We start from the raw sequence: 24,062 nt of genomic DNA, 5'->3' as shown, positions 1-24,062 counted from the left end.
TGTGGCCACCATGGCTGGCTATGGGGAGCCCACCCGTGTGCCCGCAGCCTGCTCTCTGTTGGAGGCCATCCTGTGCCAGAGCTACACTCCTCATGGCACTGAGCTGCTTTTCCACACCCTGCTGCTCCCCAGAGCTTCCCTCTCCCCCACCTCTTGCAGCTGGGAGAGCATTGCAGAGGATGGAGGTGGCACTCCTGCATCAGAGAGACTTCCAAAGGGCTGGGAAGCATGCACCAACTCTGCACAGAGGAGATGGTGTGCAGTCAATCATCAGGTCGCCCAGCCACACACATTTCTACACTGTTCCTCAAGGAACCCATGACCCTGCTGGATCTGGACAGTGCAGGTGTTCATGTTTCACTGGTTGCCATCACCCTTGCTCCTCTGTCAAGGCAGAAGAGGATGGGGCTGTGCTGGTGATGGTGTGGAGGTGGTTGAGTGCAGTTGGGCTGTATGGTTTTGAGACTCCCCGTGATCCAGCTCTACTGGACCTGAATGGAGAAATCCCTCATGTCCACAAGTCTGCTGCTCCACACCAGGGTGGGGAAGGACACTGCAGCAAAGGTCCTGGGAGGATATGGAGGCAGCACTGCCTGGGTTGGGAAGGGCACGGGGAGAGCTGGACACTGGGCTGGCTGTAGGTGACTCTTGTAACCAAAGTGCAGGAAGGATGCAAAATCAAGGCTTTATATATATAAAAAAATCTTTAGTGTTTGTTTTTTCCAGTAGGTACCATTGAAACATTGGGGCAGGGCCCTGCCCTGCAGGTCCTAGGGTGGCTTTGCCTCTTCTGGCAAGTGGTTGGTCATTCCCAGAGAGGGTCCCACAAGAAGGGTGGAGGCCCATCTGCCCCTCAGCACAGCTCCTGGGGCATGAGAGGAACCACCTGCCTCTGTCCAGCCCCGGGGCTCAGGCAGATGGGGAATCCTCCTCAGGACAGCTCTCCTCTTTATCTGTCAAGTTCTCACTCTGCTTCTGCAAGTCAAAGCTCTGGAAAGGAGCAGGACAAGTAGCTGGTGAGAAGTATGAGAGCAGCAGCCACATTCTGCTGTGCTTCTTTTAAATTCAATCTAGGGCAGTGGGGGCTCTTCAGAGGGTCACTATCTCACCCCTTCCAACCTAGACACAGGCAAATCTTTCTATGCCTGCCAAGTTCCACCCTTTGCCACAGGCTCTGCTTTCCCTGGGGGCAGAGAGAGCTGAGCTGCTGATCACTCAGGGGGAGTGCAGGGAGGGGAGACCTCCTCCTTACCTCTAGCTCTCGCATCACCTCATCCATGAAATCTCCTGAATTCTGTTTGTAAGCAACTGCCAGTTTGATGGCATCATTGAAGAGCTGAGGAGGAGAATGCTTGTCACACAAAGGAGTGTGACATATGGAAAGTGCTGTCCCACCCCAAGAACCAAAAGAACCCACCACCTTCTGCAACTACCTATGGATACCCAGACCTCACAAGTCTCCAGGCAGATGTCCCTGCCCATTTTCTGCTCTTGATGCCTACAGCAGACTCCATGTCCCTGGACTATGGAGGGGTCTGATGGGTGCGGAGCCAGCCAGCTGTGCTTTACCTTCACTACATTAGTGCCATCTGCAGCAGACACAAAGTAAAAGGGCAAACTGAACTTCCGGGCAAAGTTGAAGCTTTTCTGGGTCATCTTCATATCCGCTGTGGGGGCAAAACACGGAGAAGTGGTGAGTGAGACAGTGCTGGGGGCAGAAGGCACATGCAGGACAGGCAGGACAGATGGAGTCCAGAGCCTGATTTAGCTGTCAAGGCAGCCTCGTGGCAGTGCAGGGTGAGAGTCCTTCCTGAAAGCAAAAGGGTTTTAACAGCTTGACGAGAAGGTACAGAATGGAAAGAGTTCTTGTGGGTTTATCCATGGTGCGCTTGACTGAATTATAGATGGGCTCTGGTGTACTACAAACCCCAACACTTTGCTGCTTAGAACACACCAGTTCACATGCTGGGGAGGCCACAGGATGGGTTAGGTTCCTTCTCAAGCAAGACATCCCCCAGTTTCTGACTAGGTATTGCTCCAAGCAGCTTCTGTGTTCTTGCTGTATGAAATGAGCAGCCTGGTAAGGACAGAACTGGAAGGGCATCACTTGAATAAACTTTAAATGGATAAAACTTGTAATTTTAATTGCTATTAAATCAAGAGCCTATGAGACAGCACGCAAGGTCAGTGGGGCCCCTGCTGTTCCCCTGGTAACACACAGCCCTGGGGAACTAACAGAGCTCATCAACAGGTGAATGACATTCTTTCCCAGCCAGGTCATAAGGGAATGACACCACAGTCCTGGGAGGCTGCAGGCAGAAGATCCACTCACCATCGATTTTGTTGGCCACCACAATGCAGGGGATCTCTGGGCGGAACTCCCGCAGCTCCTTGTACCAGCTGCTCAGGTTCTTGTAGGTGACTTTCCTCTGCACATCAAACACCTTGGGAAGAGAAGCAGCTGTCAGGGGGCCAGCAGCAAGACAGCTCCTGATCAACCCAACCCACACAAGACAAGTGCAGAGTCCAGAACTGTTCCTAGGAGGACATCAAAACAGGAAGCTGCCCTTTGTTGGGAAGGATGGAGGAGACAAGGGAGAATATCCACATCAGATGGTTAATGGTACAGACTCTAGCTGGAAGCCTGTATCTAGGGGTGTTCCTCAGGGTTATTTCATAACACTACAATGAGCACTCTACCACTCACAGCAGTGACCAAGCACTGGGAAAGATCTGCTCTGCTAAGCAGAGGCAAATGTGAGGCTCCTCTGTTCCAGCTACTGAAGTAGCAATGAAACTTCATTGCCTGATGAGAAATTGGTAAGTTTGAGCAGCAGCACAAACCAGAAGACCTCAGTGAGGAAGAAGTCAGGAAACAGGAATGGTTTGAGCTCATAAATGGGGAGCACAGAGCACAGGAAAAGAGAAAGGGCAGAAGAGCAGAGAAGAACCGAGGCAGAGCATGTCAGAAGAACCCTGACTGTATAATCCAAAAGTCAGATCACAGAACAAGAGAGGAATGTGCACTCTGTCAGGACTGATGTTGAGGAAAGACCTTCAGCTGCGTGTGCCACCTCACTGGGAATACAGGGAGAAAAAAAGTAAGGAGCTCCAGAAGACAGCAATGCCAGGGGAGACACCACCCTTACCATGATACAAGCATGAGCCTTGTGGTAGTAGGATGCGTGCATGCTCTGGAACCTCTCCTGCCCAGCTGTGTCCCAGAAGTCTGTAAAACACACACAAAAAACCAAGCTTAGAATGACCCAGCCTTCCAAGTTCTGTTTTCTTCATAACCTAAACCCAGGAGGCAAAGCCCATCCCAGTCTACTCAGGGTCACAAATCAGGTTTCACCTCACAAATATGAAACATCCCAGGCTAAGGGGTTATGCAAAATCAAGATCTTTTCCCAGCCAGGCTTAGCTGTGAGTTGTGCTGACAACACACAAGTGCTGACAAGTTGTGTGCTACAAACACATCAGCACAGTCACTAGTGGACATGCGTTACAAAGGACAGTGGGACCAAGCTGGTTAAAAGCACAGAGTTCTACCAGCGTATGGTTTGTAGTCACTAGAGAGGACCTGGCATCAAAATCTAAATTTCTTGAAAGGGCTGGATCCTGGCCACAGTGGTGAACAGCCAGGGGCTGCCACAAACACCCCCTCACTCACTTCACAGAACCCCCCAGCCATAGTTTTGGGCCCATTTTCAGATTGCCTATACCCACAATACCAGGCCTGCTTCATCACCCCCTGAGACCTTGTTCCTGGGGGGTACATAGACCACCCAGCCGGGCCCTCCCCACTTACCCACCAGCACCTCCTGCCCGGCCACCGAGGTGCGGTGCTTGTAGAGGGTCAGGGCGAAGGTGGAGAGCTGCTGGGGGCAGCTGCGCCCGCGTTAAGGACCCGCCGGAGTAGTGGCACTGAACCCTCCCACCCCCACACTCCAGAAGGATACAAGCCGTCGAGCAGGAACCGCTCCAGCAGCCTACGGAGAGAGCGGGGCACGGCGTTAGGGCCTCGGCACGATCTTAAGTCCTGGCCACGGCGTTAGTCCGGGGCACGGAGCTAGGCCTCGGCAGGGCCTGAGCTAAGTCTCGGGGAACCGGCCGCTGCTCCCCTCCCTCCCGCAGGGAACCGGCCGGGCCCCTGCCCACACGCACTTGGACTTGCCCACGGCGCTGTCGCCCAGGCAGATGATCTTCACCGTCTCCTCCGAGCCGGACGCGGCCTCATCCCGGGCCTGGGCCCGATCCCGCTCCTGCTCCTCCGCCGCCATGGCAACGCCGCCGCCTCACATGCCACGCCCCCTCAGAGACCACACCTCCCCCTCTGCCCCGCCGCTCCCCCCTCCCCTTCTTTACGTCACTGCTGCGGCCTCCGCCCTGTCTGACGTCAGCATCGCGACGCCGCCGGCCGGGCGGGCAGCATGGCGGCCGCTGCCGCTTCTCGGCCGCTGCAGCTGACGCTGGCGCTGCTGAAACCGGACGCCGTGGCGCACCCGCTGGTGCTGGAGGTGAGGGCAGGGCGGAGGGGAGCGGCCGGTGCGGCTCGGCCCGTTCCGAGGGTCCGGTTCGGCCCAGCAGGTGGGTCCGGCCCCGCCGTGCCCGCCCAGTCGCCCGCCTCTGCCCTCAGGCCGTGCACGAAACCATCCTCAGCAACCGCTTCCTCATCGTGCGCGCGAAGGAGTTGCGCTGCGGGCGGGACCAGAGCCGCCGCTTCTACCGGGAGCACGCGGGTAGGCGGCCGGGGCTGCGGGCGGGGCTGCGGGCAGGGCCGGGCCGGGAGGTGTGAGCTGTGCTTCTCTCTCCCGCAGGGCGTTTCTTCTACCAGCGGCTGGTGGAGTTCATGGCCAGGTACCCGTCCTGCGGCAGCTCTGTGGGTGGAAGGGCCCGCGGTGGTGTGGATGTATCTGAGGGGGAGATGCGGTATGCCCCCGGGAGAGGCTCTGGGCATGGGGGGTCTCCATCAGCAGAAGGACACGGAGCTGTTGGAGCCAGTGCAGAGGAGGCCCTGGAGCTGCTGGGAGGGCTGGAGCAGCTCTGCTCTGGAGCCAGGCTGAGAGAGTTGGGGGTGTTGAGGCTGGAGAAGAGAAGGCTGCAATGGGGAGACCTTAGAGCACCTTCCAGTGCCTGAAGGGGCTCCAGGAAAGCTGGGGAGGGACTTGGGACAAGGGCCTGGAGGGATGGGACCCTGTGAGGGGGAAGGGTTTGCAGCTGGGAGAGGGGAGATGGAGAGGAGATCTTGGGCAGGGAGGGAGGGAGGAATTGTGTGGGGTGAGGGTGCTGAGCCCCTGGGTGCCCAGGTTGCCCCCAGAAGCTGTGGCTGCCCCATCCCTGGAGGTGTTGAAGGTTGGATGGGGCTTGGAGCCCCCTGAGCTGGTTGGGAGGAGTCCCTGATTGTGGCAGGGGTGGCACTGGAGGAGCTGTAAGGTCCTTTCCCACCCAAACCAGTCTGGGATTGATAAGCATGGAGGAGCTTTGCTCTGTTTTTAACCTTTTCTACTTCTGCTGTTCCCTGGTCTTTTCTCAGTGGCCCCATGTGGGCTTACATACTGGCCCACGAGGATGCTGTCCCCCTCTGGAGGGCCCTGATGGGACCCACCAAAGTGTTCCGTGCTCGGAACTGTGTCCCAGACTCCATCCGAGGAGCTTATGGCCTCACTGACACCAGGAACACCACTCATGGCTCAGGTAGAGCTGTCTGTGGGAGCTGAGGGAGGGGGGTGGTGTCTGACCTGGCTTTACATCCTGAAGCCCCCAGGGAGATGTGTTCAGCCCCTTACAGCTCCCTTTCCCTGGGGTGGGGACAGGGCTGTGGTACCCAGCTGGCACCTCTCACCTTCTCCTCTGCTCTCTGACAGATTCAGCAGCCTCAGCCAGCAGAGAAATTTCCTTCTTTTTCCCCGAGTTCAACGAGCAGCTCTGGTACCAGCAGGAGGAGCCAAGGCTGCGCCGGGGGCCCGTCCACTACGACCCCACGCAGAGAGTGCACTGCCTGCCCCCGGGGGAGGGCACGGGGATGACCTGAGACCCCCGGGTAGGGCGTGCTGAGCTGCACCACTGGGTGGGGCAGCCCATGAGGGGAGGGAGAAGCACTGTGTGTGGGTGTTCTTGACTTCCCAAGGGGCAGAGCTGCAGCTTGAGGGGGGGTCTGGCCATGCAGTGTCCCTTGTGTTGGGGTGTGAGTGGTGTAGGTGGGTTCAGCAGAGGCTTGGGGGGAGAGGGGGCTGCCAGTTCTAGTTGGCTGTGCTGGTAGTGGGCCTTGGGTCCTGAATGTCTTCTCTGTTCCTTCAGGGAAACGAGAGGGGAAGAATAATGTGAATCCCTCTAGTGGTAAGCAGGGAACTTGCTGCATGTGAGAAGAAAATTCTTAACTGAAAGGGTTGTCAGGCCCTGGCCTCAGCTGCCCTGGGGGGTGGTTGAATCACTGTCCCTGGAGGGGTTTACACACTGTAGATCTGGTGCTAAGGGACCTGGGTCAGCACTGGACTCTGCAGAGCTGGGTTAACTGTCATACTCAGTGACCTGAAAGGTATTTTCTAACCAAAAGGATTGTCATTCTGCAGATCCCCTGTCCCTGCTCCCCTGGTCCCAAGCTGAGAATTGAGGTGTGCTCAGCTGTGGGTCACAATTCACACAGTCAGGAGCCATGTTTCCTGACCAGCCTGCAGCACAAGTTGTCAGGGAGGTTTCAGAAGGGTATGGACTGCTCCAGTGCCTGCCAAGTATCTGCTGTTCCGTGCCTGGGGCACAATATCAGCGTGTGAATAGAACCATCACAAAAACCCCAGAGGAACTGGTTGGAAAATGACTGGGGGGGTTCTGTGAGGAGCTCTTGACACTGAGACTTGTAACAAAACGCTGGCACCTCAAAGACCTTGGGTACAGAGGAGGAGCCACAACAATGATCAGGGGGCTGGAGCAGCTCTGCTCTGGAGCCAGGCTGAGAGAGTTGGGGGTGTTGAGGCTGGAGAAGAGAAGGCTGCAATGGGGAGACCTTAGAGCACCTTCCAGTGCCTGAAGGGGCTCCAGGAAAGCTGGGGAGGGACTTGGGACAAGGGCCTGGAGGGATGGGAGCCTGCGAGGGGGAAGGGTTTTAAATTAGAGAAAACTAGATTTAGATTGGATGTTAGGAAAAAATCCTTTGCCATGAGGGTAGTGGGAAAATGAAATGGGTTGCCCAGGGAGGTGTTTGAGGCTTCATCCCTGGGGTGTGCAGGGTGGGGCTTTAAAAGGCTCTGAGTGACCTGGTCCAGTTGAGGGTGTCCCTGGTTGGACTAGGTGACCTGTAGAGGTCCCTTCCAACCCAGATTATGGTTCTGTGATGTCTTTGCCTGTAGAGGCACTGGGCTCTGAAGCACCAAGTTCCACAGCCTTTGTGTTTTGTGGACAAAATCATTTAATTATCCAGAGAACTGATAAAACTGATTCATGGTGGTGCATGAGGACTTGGATTGCAAGGTTCTGGAGTGCTTACTTGTGTTGTCCTGCTGGGTGCATTTAGAGATCTAGTCCTGTGTGAGTTTCTAACCCCTGTTTAAAAATAGTCCCCCACAAGCTATTTTTTCAATTCTGGTGTTTAATTTAGTTTAATTAGGTGTTTAATTAAGGTGCTCTGCTGTCTTTCCTGAATTTCTTGCAGATAATCCCAAGCAGGCTGTGTTGGTGAGGGTATCTTTGGGCTATGCCTGGAGCAGGAGGTTTGTTAGGCTGGCTCCCCTCTCTGACCTGACCAAACTGGTCACTAAAGCTGTCAGTTGAGCTGAAATTTACCAGTTATTGTGTCATGTCAATCTTAGACAAGTGTCAAGAATGCTGTAAAATGTTGGGAAAATGTGTAATTGTGGAAAGTGCTGCCTAGAACCTCCTGGGTTAAATTCATCAGTGTTCACGTTCTCCCCTCGCCACTGCACCAGACAAAATGCAGTGCTTGTTTTGTTCCAGGCACAGATCAAAAGGCCCCATGTGGATTTTAGTGCTGCTCTTAGTTTATGTTTTCCAATTCCTGGAGTCTCAAGTTATGTGTAGGTTTTTTTTCTTTTAACCTTTACTTTTTTTTTTTTTTACCTTTACATTATGCTTTCCTGTGTGGATATTAATCTGGGCAGCTATTAGATGATAATCCCTAGTTTATGCTTCTAATTTTAAGTGTTTTTTTTGTCCTACTCACTTGCAATTATTGTATTTGGGGAAACTGACCCTCTGAAACTCCAGGCACAGACAGCACTGGCCTGATGGTGTGGTCTTTTCACTAAGCTATTATCAAATCCCTGACAAGTGGGGACCAGGTGTTTTTTCCATGTTAACATTTTTTGTTCAACCCAGGCTGTACCTGAGCAGATCTTGTCAAACCTGTGAAGTCCCCTTTCCCTGGACACGGTATTTATTTTGCAATCCTAAAAATGTGCCAGCTTTATCAGGAGATGAGTATTAAAATGCTTGATAAGTGCCAAAAATAATTTAATCTCAGATCTCTCACAATCTCGTGAGATGGCAGCAGATGCTCTCTGGTTTAGACTCCTGTGAAGAGTCTTTTTTTTCCTTTTTCCCCTGCCTGGTGCTTGTTCAAGAAATGTTTTTTAACTTCTTGTATGATGATGATGCTTGACATGTTCTGCATACCCTCTGATGCCTGTGGGTCCTGTGGTGAATCACTGATTTTGTAATTTCCAATGGCTTTAATTTTAAATGGTAACTTGTACTCTTTGTCACTTTTCGTGCTGCCCCTGTCACTACTAATCTGTCTTTACAGAGCAAGTTGAAGCCTCCCATTTTTAATTTTCTTACACCTCAGTCAAACCATTCTGGAGAAATTTTAGTCATGCCTGGGGTCTGCTGTTTTTCTCTTTCATAAAGATTTCTCAGTTGCTTTATTTGAGCTCCAAACATCCTTGTTGTAAAATAATAAAAGCGAGTTGTCTGAATGCTGGTTTGGCTTGAGTTTGTGATGTCTGACACAAGATGATGTGTTGTGGCCCTTGTCCTCATCCTAATGCTTTAATGCCTTCTCTCTGTTTATTTGCACCAAAGCCAGATAACCTGAATATCAGGCTGGAGCATACTGAACCGAAGGTTCTGCTGCAGTGTTCTGCAGACACACTTCAGCCCTGTCAGTGGACAGAATTTATCCTACCAGTTCCTTGGCTTCTAGGCCTCTCCTTGTGTTCAGGATATGGGCAGGTTTCTGAAAAATTTATCTTATTTTCTTTTCTCTGGAAGACAATAGCACAGGCACAATTTAAATGTGAGGACTCCAGCAACACCTCATGTAAATGACTACTTTCTTTTTTCTTTCTTCCTCCCCCACCCCCCACACCTAGGTGTTCTGTGAAAATACAGAAGCCAGGCTTTGTTTAGCTGTGGTATTTTGGAAGGAAGAAGATCAAATAAAGAGGAAATCTGGCTAATAGAAGTACTAGATAGTCACTGGGGAACCTAATGCAAAGACATTGGACTGATGGGGCAGTTCATGTCCTGGACATGTCAGTAACAGGGATCAGGATCTGATGAAGAGATGGAAACTGTTTCTGCGTGGGATCCTCTAGCTTTGAGCTGCGCATGGTATGGCTGTGGCTGTCCTGCCCCTGGACCCAAAGCAAGCCCGTGAGTGCAGGTGTTGTGTGTTTTTTCTTGCCTGTACCTCTGTTTTGTCAAGGCCTGGTTGAATTTTGGTTAACAAGTCCCCAAGTAGCCCCTGCGTGGTCTGTCTTGGGTTTCAGGTGGGAGACTTAATTTTCTGTTATATGGTCATGGTCTATTTTTGCTGTAGTTTGATGTTCAAGGTGTTGATATAGGAAATAACATGACCAGCAAATGGAGCCAAGTGTTCATTTGTTAGTGTGTTGAATCTGCTCTTCTCCCATGGCAGCCCATTTCAAAGATCTGTTGCCTACACCATTAAAAAAGCAAACAAACCAAACAAACATATTTTTGTCTGTTTTAATCTGATTTGCCCCTGTTTCCATGGAGTGTCCCCTCCTCGTGCTGCTGGATTTCAGAGAAGGGTGGAAGGTCCTTTAAAAGCCATGCTGTCCATGCCCCCTACCATGATCAGGGACTCCTCCCAACTAGCCCAGGGGGCTCCAAGCCCCATCCAACCTTCAGCACCTCCAGGGATGGGGCAGCCACAGCTTCTGGGGGCAACCTGGGCACCCAGGGGCTCAGCACCCTCACCCCAAACAATTCCTCCCTCCCTGCCTGCCCAAGATCTCCTCTCCATCTCCCCTCTCCCAGCTGCAAACCCTTTCCCCTCGGAGGGTCCCATCCCTCCAGGCCCTTGTCCCAAGTCCCTCCCCAGCTTTCCTGGAGCCCCTTCAGGCACTGGAAGGTGCTCTAAGGTCTCCCCATTGCAGCCTTCTCTTCTCCAGCCTCAACACCCCCAACTCTCTCAGCCTGGCTCCAGAGCAGAGCTGCTCCAGCCCTCCCAGCAGCTCCAGGGCCTCCTCTGCACTGGCTCCAACAGCTCCGTGTCCTTCTGCTGATGGGGACCCCAGAGCTGCCAGTGAAGGCCAGGGGTGTTTCATACCTGTCACACAGATGTAGGACATTTACCTGGTGTGGATTTGCTGCGTGGGAGGAACAGAGGGGTTGGGGGAGGAAGGCACAACCAGAATCACACATGGCTGTGGAGCTTCAGCTCTGTGTTTCCTGTTGCAATAACTTGGGTTTTCCATGAAGCTTACTGTCAATCAGGTGTTTCACACTGACTGCTGCACCACTCTCAAATGATTTACCTTTTTCTCCTTTTAATACTTCATCAACTTTGTATTTTTTTCCTGGATTGTGAAAATTTCATAGATGGGAAAATCTGATTAGCACAAAGACATTCTCTGCTTCGCCTTCTCAGGGTTGCTGGTGGCTACAGCAGATTTAACCAGTTTCAAAGTTGTTGCACAGAGGACTGCCTCAGACCTTTTTAATCGTCCACTGGTGCCTTGTTGACAAATCTGACAGAAGTATCCCAGGTGAGGAAGGGGAGGTAGTTGGCACTGAAAATCTCGTGGTGCCAAGGGGACAGTCTGGGAACAAGGAAACTTCTCCCTCAAACTTCAGCCTGCTCTTCACACCTGCAGCCAAAGCAGCATTGCTGGATAGATGGGCTGGAAGAGGCTAAAACATGCACAGCTATAGTTCATCTAACAAGAGATACACAGCAAAATCCAGTCTGTTCCCAAAGAAGCCTACTGGAGACTCAAAAAATGAGCAGTTTGTTGGGAGCAGTTGGCCAGCCCTTCCTGGTGCACAACACACATTTTTTTTCCCTGAAGAGTAACATCAATCTGTAAGCCATGAGTTGGGATGGCTTGCTACTTCCAAGCCTCTCAGCCAGTCCTGCTTGCTGCACACCTTTCTTGACTGCAAAAAATTATTTAAACATCCCTAGTTCAGAGACCCACTTAATAGAATCTGTCAAAATGAGGCCCATTCTGGAGAGCCCCTGGAAAGGAACATCAGGAAAAAAGGTGAATTGTATGAGGAAAAAGTATCAGGAAAGTTATCTCAGAGGAAAAAACCAAAACAAAACACAAAAAAATGAAAAAAAAAACCAAATAAAAAACCCACCAAAAAACAAAAACAGAAAAAGCCAAACCCAACCAACTACAAATTCAAACCAAAATCCTCCAGAAAAATTACATTAAAATCGACAACTTCTGACATGAATTACCATGTGTCTTTCCTGTGACTGGCAGACAGAATGATTTTTTTTTTTTTATCAAACAGGCAGTAGTACAGCCTTGTTCAGGTGCAGGATGGTCCATAACCACCCTGTGAGCCCCACTGGACTCTAAAGGTGTCAGAGTGGGACCCTCTGCACCCCCACTACTGGCAGCTGGCTCTGCACTGGGGTGTGCTCCTGCTGAGCTCCCCAGCCTGTCCCAGTTTAATCTCTAATGTGGTGGAACTTGCTTACCACAGAAGAACCCAAAGAACCACCAATTCCTCCAGTGGCATGTCAAGCAGCTTGTCTGGAGTATACTGGTTCAAGGGGGGGTGTCACAGGATTATTGCTGAACGCTGCTTTAAACATAAATAAAATAAAGAATTTCCTCTTGTCCTCACCTTCTCAGCTTTCTCCTCACATCTGTGGTGAGGGAGGGCTAGGGGCCCTTTCCACTATGCAGAGAACCCAGCCTACAACACACACAGGGGACAGGTGTTGACACACAATAACCAGGGTGCAGTTTTAGTCAGGCCAGAACAGAAGCAATTTATTATTACAGTTACAAGGGCCAGCAGGCAGTGGGGGTCCCCATGATGGATCAGTGACAGATACTGCTGTCCAATTGCAGTTACAGAGTTTGTGAACTTTGATTTATGCAAATTATTCTTCAGAAAGGTGCCAGATAACCAGGATATTAAAAAAAACAATAGCAAATAAGGAGGCTCTAGCTAGCACACCCTTTAACAAATAATTCACTCCTTCCTTGATTAAACTGGTGAGACCATTACCTGCAAATATTTCTTAACTAGTGAGTCCTGCAAAGGTGCTAACTATTTTACTGCCTGACTTAAGCACAGGGACTCAAACCACCCAGCAGCAGAGAATAGGCTGAGCCAAGCACTGGGTGCGGGCCCTACCTTCAGCACTGACTGCAAAGCACACTGCAAGTTTGCTCCTTGGTATTCCTTGCCTGCAGGCCTAGCCAAATTAAGACAACAACATCTTCATCAGACACATAAAAGGCCGAAGCAGAGAGAGGTAAAAGTCTGGGTGGAAGCATCCTGGACAATGCTGGTTTCATTGCAGAAGTCTGACATAGTTTGCTGGGAAGAAGCCCACTTTGCCCCGGCACTGCCCCTGCCACCAGCCTTCATTCACCATTTCAATGTGTGTGATTGTCTCGTCAGGATCAAAAGAAATCTCATCATCTCCATCTGCAAAAAATTGTTCAGAAAAGATAGTCCCAGAGAGAGCTGGTCTTACGTCCGTCCTCCCACCCCTCCCCACAAGGAGAATACTGAGCAAGCATTCTGATAACCCTCAGAGTTATCTCATCCAACCCCCATTGAACAGCCCAAATATAGCAGAGGAGCAAGACTTCACAGCTTCATCTTAGATGAAGCTCCTGTGTTCCCAGCTCCATTCTGCTTTCTAGAGGAAGAAATTTAAACCAACAAGTTGGAATGATGATGTGAGACACCATCTCCCTGTCACACCACCCCAGCCAGCTCCCAGTGATTCTGCCCACAGCCTGGAGGACCGACCCACCTCCTTGGTAATCATAGAGAGCCACTGCACAGGTACCATGGCACTCCACTTCATAAACATTGTCCATGTTCCCTGCAGAAGAAAAGATAGGCAGATGAGAAGGGCTGCAAGCAGGTACATTGATCTGACCCAGCCTGGGGGTGAACCCCATCAACAGGGGTTCAAAGCCATGTACCACGGCTCAAAGCAAGGTGTGAATTCCCTCCTCTTCTGCAAGGCAGAGGCCACGTCCTGATGCAACATGTTCCTCTCCCAAGAAAAGGCTGGACATAACTCCAGCCTCTCCACTTTCCACTCCAAATATCCCAAAGCTGTGACAGAAACATCACCAAGCAGTCCATGCAGTTTGCTTAAGATCCCGGAGGGAGACAACCCTGCACTCCTCCCATCCAGGAGACACCACCAGATCAGGTCTCATGAGCACTAGCCATTTGAGCCAGCCTGAATTAAGAGGGCACCCCCAAGCTTCAGTGCAGCTATGGCAGTCACTTGCCAGGAAGCAGTGCACCCAAGAGCATCACTCCAGATCCAGTTTCTTCAGAGCCCAGGGCAGCCCTTTGGTCCTGATTCTTGCTGCCTGGCCCAGCATCCCATATATCTGGTCCCACACCTTGCAGCTGGGCAAGGGAATGGGAGGCAACCAAGTCTCCATCATTAACAAGAAGTAATGGGTTCAAGTTGCACCAGGGCAGGTTCAGATTAGATATTAGGAAAAATTTCTTCACTGATAGTGGCGAAGCATTAGGACAGGTTGCCCAGGGAGGTAGGGCAGTCGCCATCCCTGGAGGTATTAAAAAACAAGTAGATGTGATGCTTTGGGTTTGGTGGTTAAGGTGGTGTAGGACTGGTGGTTGGATTTCATGATCTTGAAGATCCTTTCCAAACATAACGATTCTATGATTGTGGGCTGCTACTCTGATCATGGTGGACTTCAGGGTACAAATGTCCTCTGGAGTCTGCCCCATGCAACCAGTGAGCTGAGCAGACAGACACAAGCTCCCATCAGTACTCACTCAGGTGGGTATGGGTCTGGCTGGGGTCCACAGGAAGGACGTCCTCATAGTCCTCACCTCCATCTCCTCCATTGTCATAGATGGCATCCTGCTCTCCCAAGGGTGCTGGCAGCTCCTCATAGTCAGCACCTCCACTGGCACTGTCACAGTAGTCAGAAGGCTCTGGCAGCTCCTCATAGTCCCCACCAACATCCAAACTTTCACTGTAGATGGGCTGATCCTGGCTGGGTATCTTGCACAGCTCTTCACCTAGAGCTGCTGGCCTTGGTGGCAAGGTGGGTGGTGTTTCCTCATCCTCCCGTTTTGCCCCCTGCCACAGATTAAGAAAGTGACAGGAAAGTCAACTGCAAAGGGTCCACTACAGGCTGCACAGCACCCAACACAATGGAGCTCACTCCACTCAGGTGCCTCAAACAGAACACCCTCTGCACAATGGGAAAACCCCTCAGCCACGAGATCCATGATGAGCTGGCACTTGAGGTTGCTGCAAAGACCCTCACAGCTCATGTGTTTGAACCTTTCACTCTACTGACCCACTCCCACAGCCTGTCTCATGGTGCAAGGTGCTGTGCAGCCATGTACCATCACCATCCCAAAATTCCCTGTTGCTCCTTCCAAAGCCTGCCCCATGCTGCAGCTGCTCCCCACATCCTTCTGCAGGGCTGTCTGTGGAGCAGAGTTCCATCCCCAGCCAGCCTCAGCACCTCATCTCCTTGGGACATGGTTCTGTCTGGCTCAGCTTCAGGGCACAGTGGCAGGGGCTGCCTTTGTGTGGTCCTTCTCTGTCTGTGGGATTTCCTGCTGGAGACAAGTCACTGAATCCCTTCAGTCCCTCTCGATGAGGCCCAGAGCAGTGTCCCTTCCAGTTCCCAGCTGAGCAACTCAATTTTCCTTCAGCTGCAATCTGTTCCAGCCTGCTCTAGGGGCTGGAGACCAGCAGGTCTGTCATGACTGGGGGTCTGCAGAAAGTGGCCTCAAGGGGGGAAATATCAGGGAGTGCTTTGTCAGTGACACCTTATCTGCACACTGAATGCAGATATAGAATCACAGAATAATTGTCACAGTTGGGAAAGACTTCTAAGATCACTGTGTCCAGCTACCAACATCCCCCCCAATAAAATACAAGTATCAGTATCTGTGTCACCCACCAGAGCATGTCCTCAAGTGCCTCATCTACACGCTTTTTAAATCCCTCCAGGGATGGTGACTCCACCACCTCCCTGGGCAGCCCATTCCAACACCTGACTGCTCTCTCAGTAAAGAAATTCTCCCTCAGATCTGCTCTAAACCTCCCCTGGTGCAACTTCAGGCCAGTTCCTCTGGTCCTGTCATTGTTCACTTGAGAGCCCAGGCCAGCACCCACCTCCCTACAACCTCCTTTCACGGAGCTGTAGAGAGCAATGAGGTCTCCTCTCAGCCTCCTCTTCTCCAAACTGAACATTCCCAATTCCCTCAGCCTCTCCTCACAGGACTTGTTCTCCAGACCCTTACCCACCTTGGTTCCCTTCTCTGAATCTGCGTTAGCAACAGGGTTGCCATTGGTTGGGAGGACAACCAAGTGAGTGAAAGGTCTGGAGATCGGGTGGAAGGACATGGAGCTGCATGTTCCTTAGGAAGAGCTTGCTTCACAGGCCTTGGGAGACCATGGCAAGATACCACGGCAAGATGGACATGGCTCACCTTCTGCCAAGCTGCTGGGTGCTCCTGAGCCTGCTGCCTTGACTGCTCCTCTTCTGCCTGCCTTCTGCTCTCCTCCTCTGCTGACTTCACCATGTTTTCAAATTGTGACCGCAGCCTGCTGGCACCACTGGAAGCTCCTGTGGAGATGATCAAAACTACCCAATAATTGTCCCTTCTACCACCCCAAGTACCCAGGAGAACCTCAGAACTCTCCCAGAGGAACTTGCAGCTCAGTCACCTTCTCCTGCCCTCCTACACAGGTTGAATCCACCTCCTACCTCAGCACACGCCTGCCAGTGTGCTGCCACAGAGGGACCACAAGGCCTACAGCTTCCCAGCAAGTCCAGGGCTATCACTCAGTTATCTCACCTGCCTCCGGTGGTCTTGTTTTCTCATTGGAAAATGTGGGAGCTGCCATCTCATTAAATCCAGCAGCACTCTGCAAGAAGAAGTAAATAACTTGTCCAGCTTGCTAGGCAAGGCCAGTGCTGAGGTCCCTGCTGGTTGTCCAGGGACTGGACATCTTGTCCCTTGCAGCACTGCCAGGAGCAGTGATTAGCATGAAGCCACTGCAGGCTGCAGCATGCAGTCTTACCTTATCTACTCTGCCCTTCTGGACCCCATATTGACCTCCAAACCCCTTGGCATAGTCTGTATGGAAAACAAAATGAGGCCATTTAATAATATTTTATATTCTGTGTGTACCTCCCACTTCAGTATGCTGTGACCAGTGAGATGAGCTAGCTGTGTCTGCATCTCATCACATGTGGAACTGAACAGAGATAATAGATGCAAAATGGTCTGGGCAGCAGCTCTTAGGACTGATCTCTCATTCCTTTCAGGAAAGTGCACACGTGCTCAGGGCTGCATCCTGGCAAACCTGCTGCCAAGGCACCAGGGTAGGAAGCCACTCATGCCATGTGAGTGCAATGTGGCCTCGTTCAGCATTGTCCAACCTGTTTGAGATGCACGGGGCTGAACTTCTTCCTGATGGTCCAAGCCGAAGGCACTCCTATCCTGGTGATCTCTCTGAACCCCAAACTTCCCACCAAAGCCCACAGAATAGTCTTCAGCCACAAGGATCCAGATGGAAGAGAACAGACAAGGGAGGGAACGCTCAGGTTGTTCTTAGAGGGGCAAATTTTCTGTGCCCAGGATGTAGAGAAAGACCTGGGGCCAGCTTTCCCCATTGGTGGCTTCACAGCTTTGCTTCCTCCTTGGGTCATGTCACCTGTATTAGCACCTGCTTGGGCCTCCTCTGCACCCTTCCTTCAGTGACATACTGCCCAAGAGACCCTTCTGCCCATAGAAATATGCTATTCTTCTTTGTTTAGCCTGAACTTTTTCTATCAGTCATATGGATAAAGCAGTGAGAACCCAGCTCCGCCCTATAGCTTCTCTTTTTCATGCTGCATGTCACAAAAAAAAAAAAAAAAGAAAAAAAAAGAATGGTGCCTTACAGCCCCAAGTTCCAGTCCTGATGCTCCTCACCAGGCTCCCTCAGCTCACCTTTCTGAGAGTCATGCTTCTCTGTCTGATTCTTGTAGGTGAATCCCACTGCTGCTTTGTCCACCTTGTCCCTCTCCACACCATAGCGGCCACCAAAGCCCTTGGAGTAATCTGAGGCGGAGAATAAAACACTGCCCTGAACAGGGCTCTGGTGAGGGGAGGGGGTAAGGAGGTGAAAAGATGGGGAGCAGTGGGGTGGAGGAGCACTAGGGATGAGAAAGAGCAGCAAGGATGATGGAAAACACTAGAAAAAGCAAGGGGTATCGACTGGAAGGTGGGTGGCTGAGAGCACCATGAGGGCCAGGGAGGAGGAGGGCCCATGGGAATAGGTGCACAGAGCGAGCATGGGTCATGGCAGAAACACATCAGGCAGAAGAAAAGTCACATGCCAAGGGCAGCTGGGGATGCAGTGGGAGCTCAGCTGCCCCAGGAGACAAAACCAAGGCAAGACTTGAGCACTGGCAGCCTGAGCATCCCCCAACTCACTCATATCCAGGGAAAGGATTTCTACTTGTGGTCTGCCAGTCTCCAAAAAGATCTGTACAGAAAAAATTGCAAACTTCTGTTGCATGGCTTACATTGCTGGAGTGGAACCTCAGCTTCTACAAGGAAACCACTGGTCTTGGATGCTGCAGTGAAGGCTGAAGCCCATATCTCTGGGACCATGCTCCCCCCCCAAAGACTGTCTCTGGCATACTCAACCACCCTGTGAGAGGCACAGCACGTCTTCTGTACACCTCACCTTTTTCCATCTTCTAAACTAGTAGTGTACTATCTACTTCAGCTGCATTCAGTCATCCTCTGAGGACTAGCTGGGTATTACTGTCTGGTCTTCTAAGAAATTTCAGCCTCTGTCCTAGCAGCTGGCTGTGCAACCACTTTCCTTTCAGAGACCTTTCAGCTCTTTCCAAATTCTGCCCTCCAGAAGGAGTAAATCACAGTTACCTCCTTGGATTCCCTGACCCTATTCTTACAGATCTGCATTTCACAGGTATGAGCTGAGGCTTCTCCAGCAAATCCAGCCTCATAAATACATGAAGACTGTGACCTAGAGAAACACTCATGAAAATACTTTGTATTCAGGAACGGCTCTCTGTGTCATAGAAGCCTAGTCACTTAAGGACAAAACTAAGTCCTACAAATTTCTTAAAACTTATCTCAATTAAGCCATTATTTACTCGTTAGATGAGTATGAAATGAACCTTCTAGGATGCTTTTTTCAGCCAATATAGATTTTATGGCTGCTACCTAGCTGCTGGAGTTTCCTATATGGACTCATTTTTAGGAAAAACAATACACACACCTTGCCCTATTTCTAACATTTCCACTTCACCCAAGTGATTTTTGTGGTTTTACACAGCCTAATGAACTTCTGTATCTACAATCTCTTTTATGTTAATGCAGCACTCCTGCATGTTGTTTCATTCATCAATTTAAGATCAACCAGGAATGCTTTTATAATTTTCTCTGAAACTAACATAATTGTTCTTTTCTTGGCAATGCACTATTCCTCATATTTACCTGAAACAGGAACAGACCTTGTCCTCTCACCTTCTCTTGATTGCAGAATATTTAAGATATCTTCAGATTCAGTTCATGCAATGCTCAAAATGGATATAGCTGCTTGTATGTAGGTGTCAAAGTTTGGTAGAAGCACCTCCAGAATTCTGCCAAAGTTTGAGTGCTATATTGGCTTTTGTTTCCATATCCATCATTGTGCCCTTCCAGAAATCCCTCCTTCTGTCCTACAGTGCTTGGGTTTCCCCTAGAGCAGCTGCTGAGGAAGATTTCTAGAGGAAAAGGAGCATCATCCACCCACTGGGGTTACACAGGGGTGTCTTCTCTGCTCCACCATGATGTAATTTCCACCAAAGCTAAAGGCAGAGGGAAGCAGAACATACAACAGAGAATGGTGACAGAACAGCAGGGAACGGGGCCGCCAGGGTGACTAGGAACAGGAATCAGAAACCAGTGACAGGAGGGGGACAACAGAGGAGACAGTGCCACAGCAGGCAGCACAGGATACTGGGGCCAGAGCAGAAGCTCAACTGCCCATGGACTTACCTTTCTGGGATGAATGTTTCTCCACTTCACCCTTGTATTCGAAGCCCAGTGCTGACTAGAGTAAGAAGGGGAGGAATGTCAGTTATCCTGAGGGCCAACTACCCTCCTTCAGGAGACAGGCTGGGACCTTGCTCTCTGTCTCCCTGCTCCCAGGACCCATGCAAACACCTGGCCACTCCTGGGTGGTCCAGGCCTCCTCAGCCTCTCACACCACCACATGTCCATGCAGCAGTGTGCCCAGGAACGGGTTCAAGCAAGACCCAAGACCCAGAGGGCCACAGTCCTGACCCACACCTTGGCAACAGGCAAGGTACTGTAACAAGGGCAGTTACTGGACATCTGGGCATCCTGCTTTCCCCATCCCCATGGCAGTCACTGTGCACGGCAGAGCTTGGGGATTTGGAGCAGCTGAATACCACAGACCCCAAGACAAACACTGTGCTGCCTGGACAGGGACATGTTAATGCGCACCAGAGAGTTTGTCTTCAGAAGGGCCCTGCCATTTGTCATCAGTCATTGTCCTGCAGGCAGGAGGTGAGCTGTGTGCTTCAGTGGAGACCATGGTGCATGGCACACCTGGACCTGCACCCACCAGCCCCCTCAGTGCAGGACAGTGCTCCAGGGGAATCACTGAGCACAGGTCACAAGTAGGTATCTCAGCTGCCCTGTCCAACACACCTTGTCCACTCGGTCCTGCTGAACTCCATACTTCCCCCCAAAGCCCTGGGCTGCGTCTGTCTGAGAGGAGTGCTTCCCAACATCAGCAACGTACTCATGGCCCACTGCACACTGGGGAGAGAGATAGCACAACAGCAGCACCGGCCGTCAGGCTGGCAGGTGGGCATGGGCACAGGCCCCACACAGCTGCTCTGCCCCACTGCCCAGATGTTTGCAGACAGGAGGTGACAGGTCCAAACGGCCCGTGATGGGGGTGGTGATGCTACCTCACCCCTGAGTGTCTGAAGAAGTTCGGGTTCTTCAGCCTGGAAAAGAGGAGGCCCCTCCAGCAGAGGGGTCTGAGCATGGCTGCTCCATTGGGGCCTCCTGCCAGTCTCTGTTTCTCACCTTGGTGTCACACTCACCCATAGTGACCACATCTGCTGCAATCCTACCACCTTGTTTTTGGAAAAAGAGAAGTATTAAGCTCTGAAAGGTACAGGAAGATACACAATGATGATTGTCAGAAAACATAAACCAGATTTGATATGAGAACAAAAAAACAGGGGCTTCATCCTGAGAAGATATGACAGAGGTCTGTAATGAAGAATGTGAGGAGGGAATTACTATTCATCAGTTCTCCAAGCACAGGTAGGGAGGCACCTGATTTGGTATGGAGCAGCTTTGACACAAGCCATAGAAAGCCCTTCTTTGCACCTGTAGAACAGTGTTGCAAGGAAGCTGTAGACAAATTCTCCAAACAGGTTCAAACAAATACAGATCGTGGGCTAACTAGACACAAGTGAACCTGAGCAGCCATGTCAGCTCTCCATTCTCTCCCTTCAAAGTCCAGGCCAGAGAACAGGGATGCTCTTTCCTTTATGAAAAAAGTCTTTCCCACTAGGGCCCAGGGAAGCTCTCTACAACTCCTACCTCATCCATGCGGTCCCGTTCTGTGCCAAATTTGCCCCCATAGCCATAGGAAGCCTTGGGGCCAGTCTCCAGCTCCTTCTTCTTGATCACTTCATGTTCCTCTGACACCTTGCTCCTCAGCTGATGGATGCTGGTTAGACAGCGAGAGTCAGGACAAGTCAGGGTGGGGTTGTGCAGACAGACCCACCTCACCACTCACCCCCCCAGGCACCACTCACTCGATGTGTGCAGTGTGTCCAGAGCCCTGGATAGTTTTGGATCCCCAGCGCTGTTCCTTCTCAGAGATGTCATTCTGCAGAGCCAACCACAGCCCTCAGCACCAGAGCAGAGCTCAGGCTCCCAGGGCACCAGTGGGGAGGGGGTGACTGACCCCTGGGAGGTCCCAATGGGCTTTGATCCCCTTCCCTGGGGGCCACTGGCAGACAGACTGTTCAGGACAAAACTGGAGGGGGTCTGAAGTGAAATTTTCACTGTTCCACCTCAGCTTTGTAGGGACAGCCCTGGTTTTGTCTGCTTTTTGGGAGGTCTGAACATGTTTGTGATAAACTGAGGCATCTGCAAAACCTTTTCCCATATATACATGTATTTTTAACCTTACCTTATAAAATAGAATTAAAAGTAATAATAATACAAAGTCTTACTTTGTTCAGACTTATTTTGATTATTTCCACAAATAAAAGAAATCATGTAAAGAAAAAATAATTTTCACAGCCTTGTTTTATTATTTAAACATTTATATTTTGGAATTTTGAGAAAGGAACTTGCTTTTCCACCCCAAACTAGAATTTCTTACCGAAAATAATGAGACAAGACTGAATAATAGGACTTGAAATAATAGGACTCTGTGTAAGATAAGAGACTGCCCCTCAATAAAGCACCTTGGCAAGGAAATTCAAACCTCAACAGAGCTCAGGAGACCTGTGTCTGCAAAGCATGGCTGTCACTTCTTGACACTAGGAGAAAGACTTTTGTTCCTAGGAGGTTTAGAAGAAGGGCATGGAGAATGAGATATCAATGTCTGGAGACAGTAAAGGACCATCTAGGCTAATCAATTACAGGAGACATCAGTGCTGAAAAATCTTGTGATGCCAAAGGCCAAAGCAGCGGGTGATAAAATTGTAAATAAAGATTAGTATAAATAAACACATAAATAAAGCATATGGAAAAAAAAACCCGTCCTAATTATATCTGCACAACAATGGTTAATCTACCACTGAGGAAGGAGTATGAAACATGGAATTATGTGCAACTATGTAGAAAAGCAGCAAATACAGAACTGGCCAAAAAGCCAAATTCTGGGCGATATATGAGGAAAAGAACAGAGAATTAAACAGAAAATGAAAATTATGCAACTGTATGAATATGTGGGGTTTCCATGGGCTGAGCTCTTCTGCTTCACCACCTAACCTAGAGAACTGGAATGCACAGAAAAAAAAAAAGCAATGTAGAGTCATGGAGCTGCATCTGCACAAGGTGACCATAAATAGAGTAGGATTTTTCCATCTGGAAAGGAGACAAATGAGGGCAGTGATGGAGTGCTGCACCGTTACAAACCATGTGGAGAAGAGAAGATGTCTTTGCTATTTCTTTTAACATAAGTTAAAAGTAAGTGGGGAAGACTCAGCAAAGTTGCTAGGGAGTAAGTTTAAAAGAAACTAAATATTCTAGACTCTTCAAGTAATATTACTTGTTATTAGGTGTGGGGTAAACTGACTTCTGTAGGAGATTTGACCTAGATATGGGTCAGAAAGGGCTTAGACAGATGACCTGATGGTACCTGAGAGGGGTTGGTAGGCCCTGGCTGCCCCTCCACAGCCAGTGGTGCTGCATGAGCCATGAGCCCTCTCCCAGCTCACAAGGTGAAGCCCAGTGAACCCTTCACAACTTCATCACCAGTATTATGATCACCACACCAGGAACTCACCACGAAATCAGGGTCTGTGTCCCAGTCATCTCCTGGAGCCTCAACCTTCACTGATATGTCATGTCCCACAACTGCTTTCCACATCTGCAGGAGGAGCACATGGTGTCATCCAGAGACCAACATGTGGTCACTGCTGGCCACAGCCATGAGCACATCAGACCACAGCAGTGAAGGAAAAAAATGGGGAAAGAAGGGGGGGGTCGGAAGCAGGGGGGGGTGGAGGAAGCTGGGGGGGTGGAGGGGGGGGGAGGGAAAAGGGGAGGGGGAATGTGGGGGGGAAAGTGGGGGGGAAAGTGGGGGGGGAAAGCGGGGGGGGGAAAGCGGGGGGGGGAAGTGGAGGAAAAAGGGGGGGAAAAAGGAGGGGGAAAAAGGGGGGGGAAAAAGGGGGGGAAAAAGGGGGGGAAAAAGGGGGTGGAAAAAGGGGGTGGAAAAAGGGGGGGGAAAAGAGGGAGAGAAAAGAGGGAGAAGAGAGGGAGAAAAAAGGGAAGAAAAGGAAAAAGAAAAGGAAAAAAAGACGACAAAAAATACGACAAAAAAACCCCTGGTAGCAACCTGGTCTGGTGGGAGGTGTCCCTGTCCATGCAGCGGGGTTGGAACTGGCTGATCTTTAAGATCTCTTTCTAACCAGACCAATCTATGGTCTTTAATGTCAACCACAGGGTGCACGCACACTCACTGCACAGCTGAAATGCACACTTTATTTTAATGTGAGTTCTAGCACTCAAGTACCAGTTTCTGCTTTTCCACCACACATTGATTTTCCATGCTGTGGGAGACTGTTCCCTGCTTTAACCTCCCTCCTGTTCAGCACAGGCCTAGCATACACCACCAAGTCCAGGACTGCCTCTGCCACTGTAGATTGAGGTTAGATATCAGAAAGAAATTCTTCACCATGAGGGTAGTAAGACACTGGAATAGGTTGCCCAGGGAGGTAGTTGATGCCCTGGCCCTGGAAGTGTTGAAGGCCAGGTCAGATGAAGCTCTGTGCATCTTGGTCTGGTGGGAGGTGTCCTTGCCTATGCAGGGGATTGGATCTTGATGATTTCTAAGGTCACTTCCAACCCAA

At 50.7% G+C, this 24,062-nt stretch overlaps 3 protein-coding genes across 7 annotated transcripts; 1 reads left to right on the top strand and 2 right to left on the bottom strand.

Annotated features, from left to right (window-relative positions):
• Positions 1-697: 697 nt before the first annotated feature.
• On the bottom strand, positions 698-4,316 carry RABL2B (RAB, member of RAS oncogene family like 2B). 2 transcript variants are annotated; one of them, XM_030457161.1, is made up of 8 exons: positions 4,168-4,302; positions 3,963-3,992; positions 3,812-3,891; positions 3,150-3,229; positions 2,333-2,444; positions 1,570-1,667; positions 1,253-1,336; positions 705-990 (listed from the first exon to the last, which is right to left on the bottom strand). In XM_030457161.1, exons 1-8 carry the CDS (start codon positions 4,281-4,283, stop codon positions 910-912), a joined length of 681 nt encoding a protein of 226 aa, XP_030313021.1. In that variant the 5' UTR covers positions 4,284-4,302; the 3' UTR covers positions 705-909. The 2 variants fall into 2 exon arrangements, with proteins under 2 accessions (XP_030313022.1, XP_030313021.1); XM_030457162.1 differs by lacking the exon at positions 1,253-1,336 and having other exon boundaries at positions 698-990; positions 4,168-4,316.
• Positions 4,317-4,418: 102 nt separating this feature from the next.
• Positions 4,419-9,927, top strand: NME6 (NME/NM23 nucleoside diphosphate kinase 6). 3 transcript variants are annotated; one of them, XM_030457126.1, is made up of 6 exons: positions 4,419-4,520; positions 4,640-4,742; positions 4,821-4,860; positions 5,537-5,697; positions 5,868-6,043; positions 9,327-9,927. In XM_030457126.1, the coding sequence occupies exons 1-5, from the start codon at positions 4,434-4,436 to the stop codon at positions 6,032-6,034; spliced, it is 558 nt and encodes a 185-aa protein (XP_030312986.1). In that variant the 5' UTR covers positions 4,419-4,433; the 3' UTR covers positions 6,035-6,043; positions 9,327-9,927. The 3 variants fall into 3 exon arrangements, with proteins under 3 accessions (XP_030312986.1, XP_030312987.1, XP_030312988.1); XM_030457127.1 differs by lacking the exon at positions 9,327-9,927 and adding an exon at positions 6,573-6,954; XM_030457128.1 differs by lacking the exon at positions 9,327-9,927 and adding an exon at positions 6,301-6,321.
• A 990-nt stretch (positions 9,928-10,917) lies between these two features.
• On the bottom strand, positions 10,918-23,622 carry HCLS1 (hematopoietic cell-specific Lyn substrate 1). Of its 2 annotated transcripts, XM_030457124.1 has the most exons (15): positions 23,549-23,622; positions 22,997-23,080; positions 21,291-21,364; positions 21,073-21,202; positions 20,161-20,271; positions 19,483-19,537; positions 17,419-17,529; positions 16,866-16,976; positions 16,505-16,560; positions 16,279-16,348; positions 15,910-16,046; positions 14,230-14,539; positions 13,217-13,288; positions 11,918-12,882; positions 10,918-11,115 (listed from the first exon to the last, which is right to left on the bottom strand). In XM_030457124.1, exons 2-14 carry the CDS (start codon positions 23,078-23,080, stop codon positions 12,746-12,748), a joined length of 1,458 nt encoding a protein of 485 aa, XP_030312984.1. In that variant the 5' UTR covers positions 23,549-23,622; the 3' UTR covers positions 10,918-11,115; positions 11,918-12,745. The 2 variants fall into 2 exon arrangements, with proteins under 2 accessions (XP_030312984.1, XP_030312985.1); XM_030457125.1 differs by lacking the exons at positions 10,918-11,115; positions 16,866-16,976 and having other exon boundaries at positions 11,844-12,882.
• Positions 23,623-24,062: the final 440 nt, after the last annotated feature.

The sequence above is a fragment of the Calypte anna genome, chromosome 10 (genome assembly GCF_003957555.1).
Source record: "Calypte anna isolate BGI_N300 chromosome 10, bCalAnn1_v1.p, whole genome shotgun sequence".
Classification (NCBI taxonomy): domain Eukaryota; kingdom Metazoa; phylum Chordata; class Aves; order Apodiformes; family Trochilidae; genus Calypte; species Calypte anna.
This window is presented reverse-complemented; position numbering and strand designations above follow the sequence as displayed.

Bases quoted from the DNA above. Each gene is read 5' to 3' on its own strand.
- NME6 (XM_030457126.1), top strand. From the start codon at position 4,434: ATGGCGGCCGCTGCCGCTTCTCGGCCGCTGCAGCTGACGCTGGCGCTG. The intron at 4,743-4,820 runs GTAGGCGGCCGG...TCTCTCCCGCAG, and splicing joins CTTCTACCGGGAGCACGCGG to GGCGTTTCTTCTACCAGCGG. The intron at 4,861-5,536 runs GTACCCGTCCTG...GTCTTTTCTCAG, and splicing joins CTGGTGGAGTTCATGGCCAG to TGGCCCCATGTGGGCTTACA.
- HCLS1 (XM_030457124.1), bottom strand. From the start codon at position 23,080: ATGTGGAAAGCAGTTGTGGGACATGACATATCAGTGAAGGTTGAGGCT. The intron at 17,530-19,482 runs GTAAGTCCATGG...TCTCCGCCTCAG, and splicing joins GAAACATTCATCCCAGAAAG to ATTACTCCAAGGGCTTTGGT. The intron at 16,047-16,278 runs GTGAGATAACTG...TCATCTCCACAG, and splicing joins AACAAGACCACCGGAGGCAG to GAGCTTCCAGTGGTGCCAGC.
- RABL2B (XM_030457161.1), bottom strand. From the start codon at position 4,283: ATGGCGGCGGAGGAGCAGGAGCGGGATCGGGCCCAGGCCCGGGATGAG. The intron at 3,892-3,962 runs GTATCCTTCTGG...ACGCGGGCGCAG, and splicing joins CGGTTCCTGCTCGACGGCTT to CTGCCCCCAGCAGCTCTCCA. The intron at 1,337-1,569 runs GTAAAGCACAGC...TCTCCTCCTCAG, and splicing joins ATGGCACTAATGTAGTGAAG to CTCTTCAATGATGCCATCAA.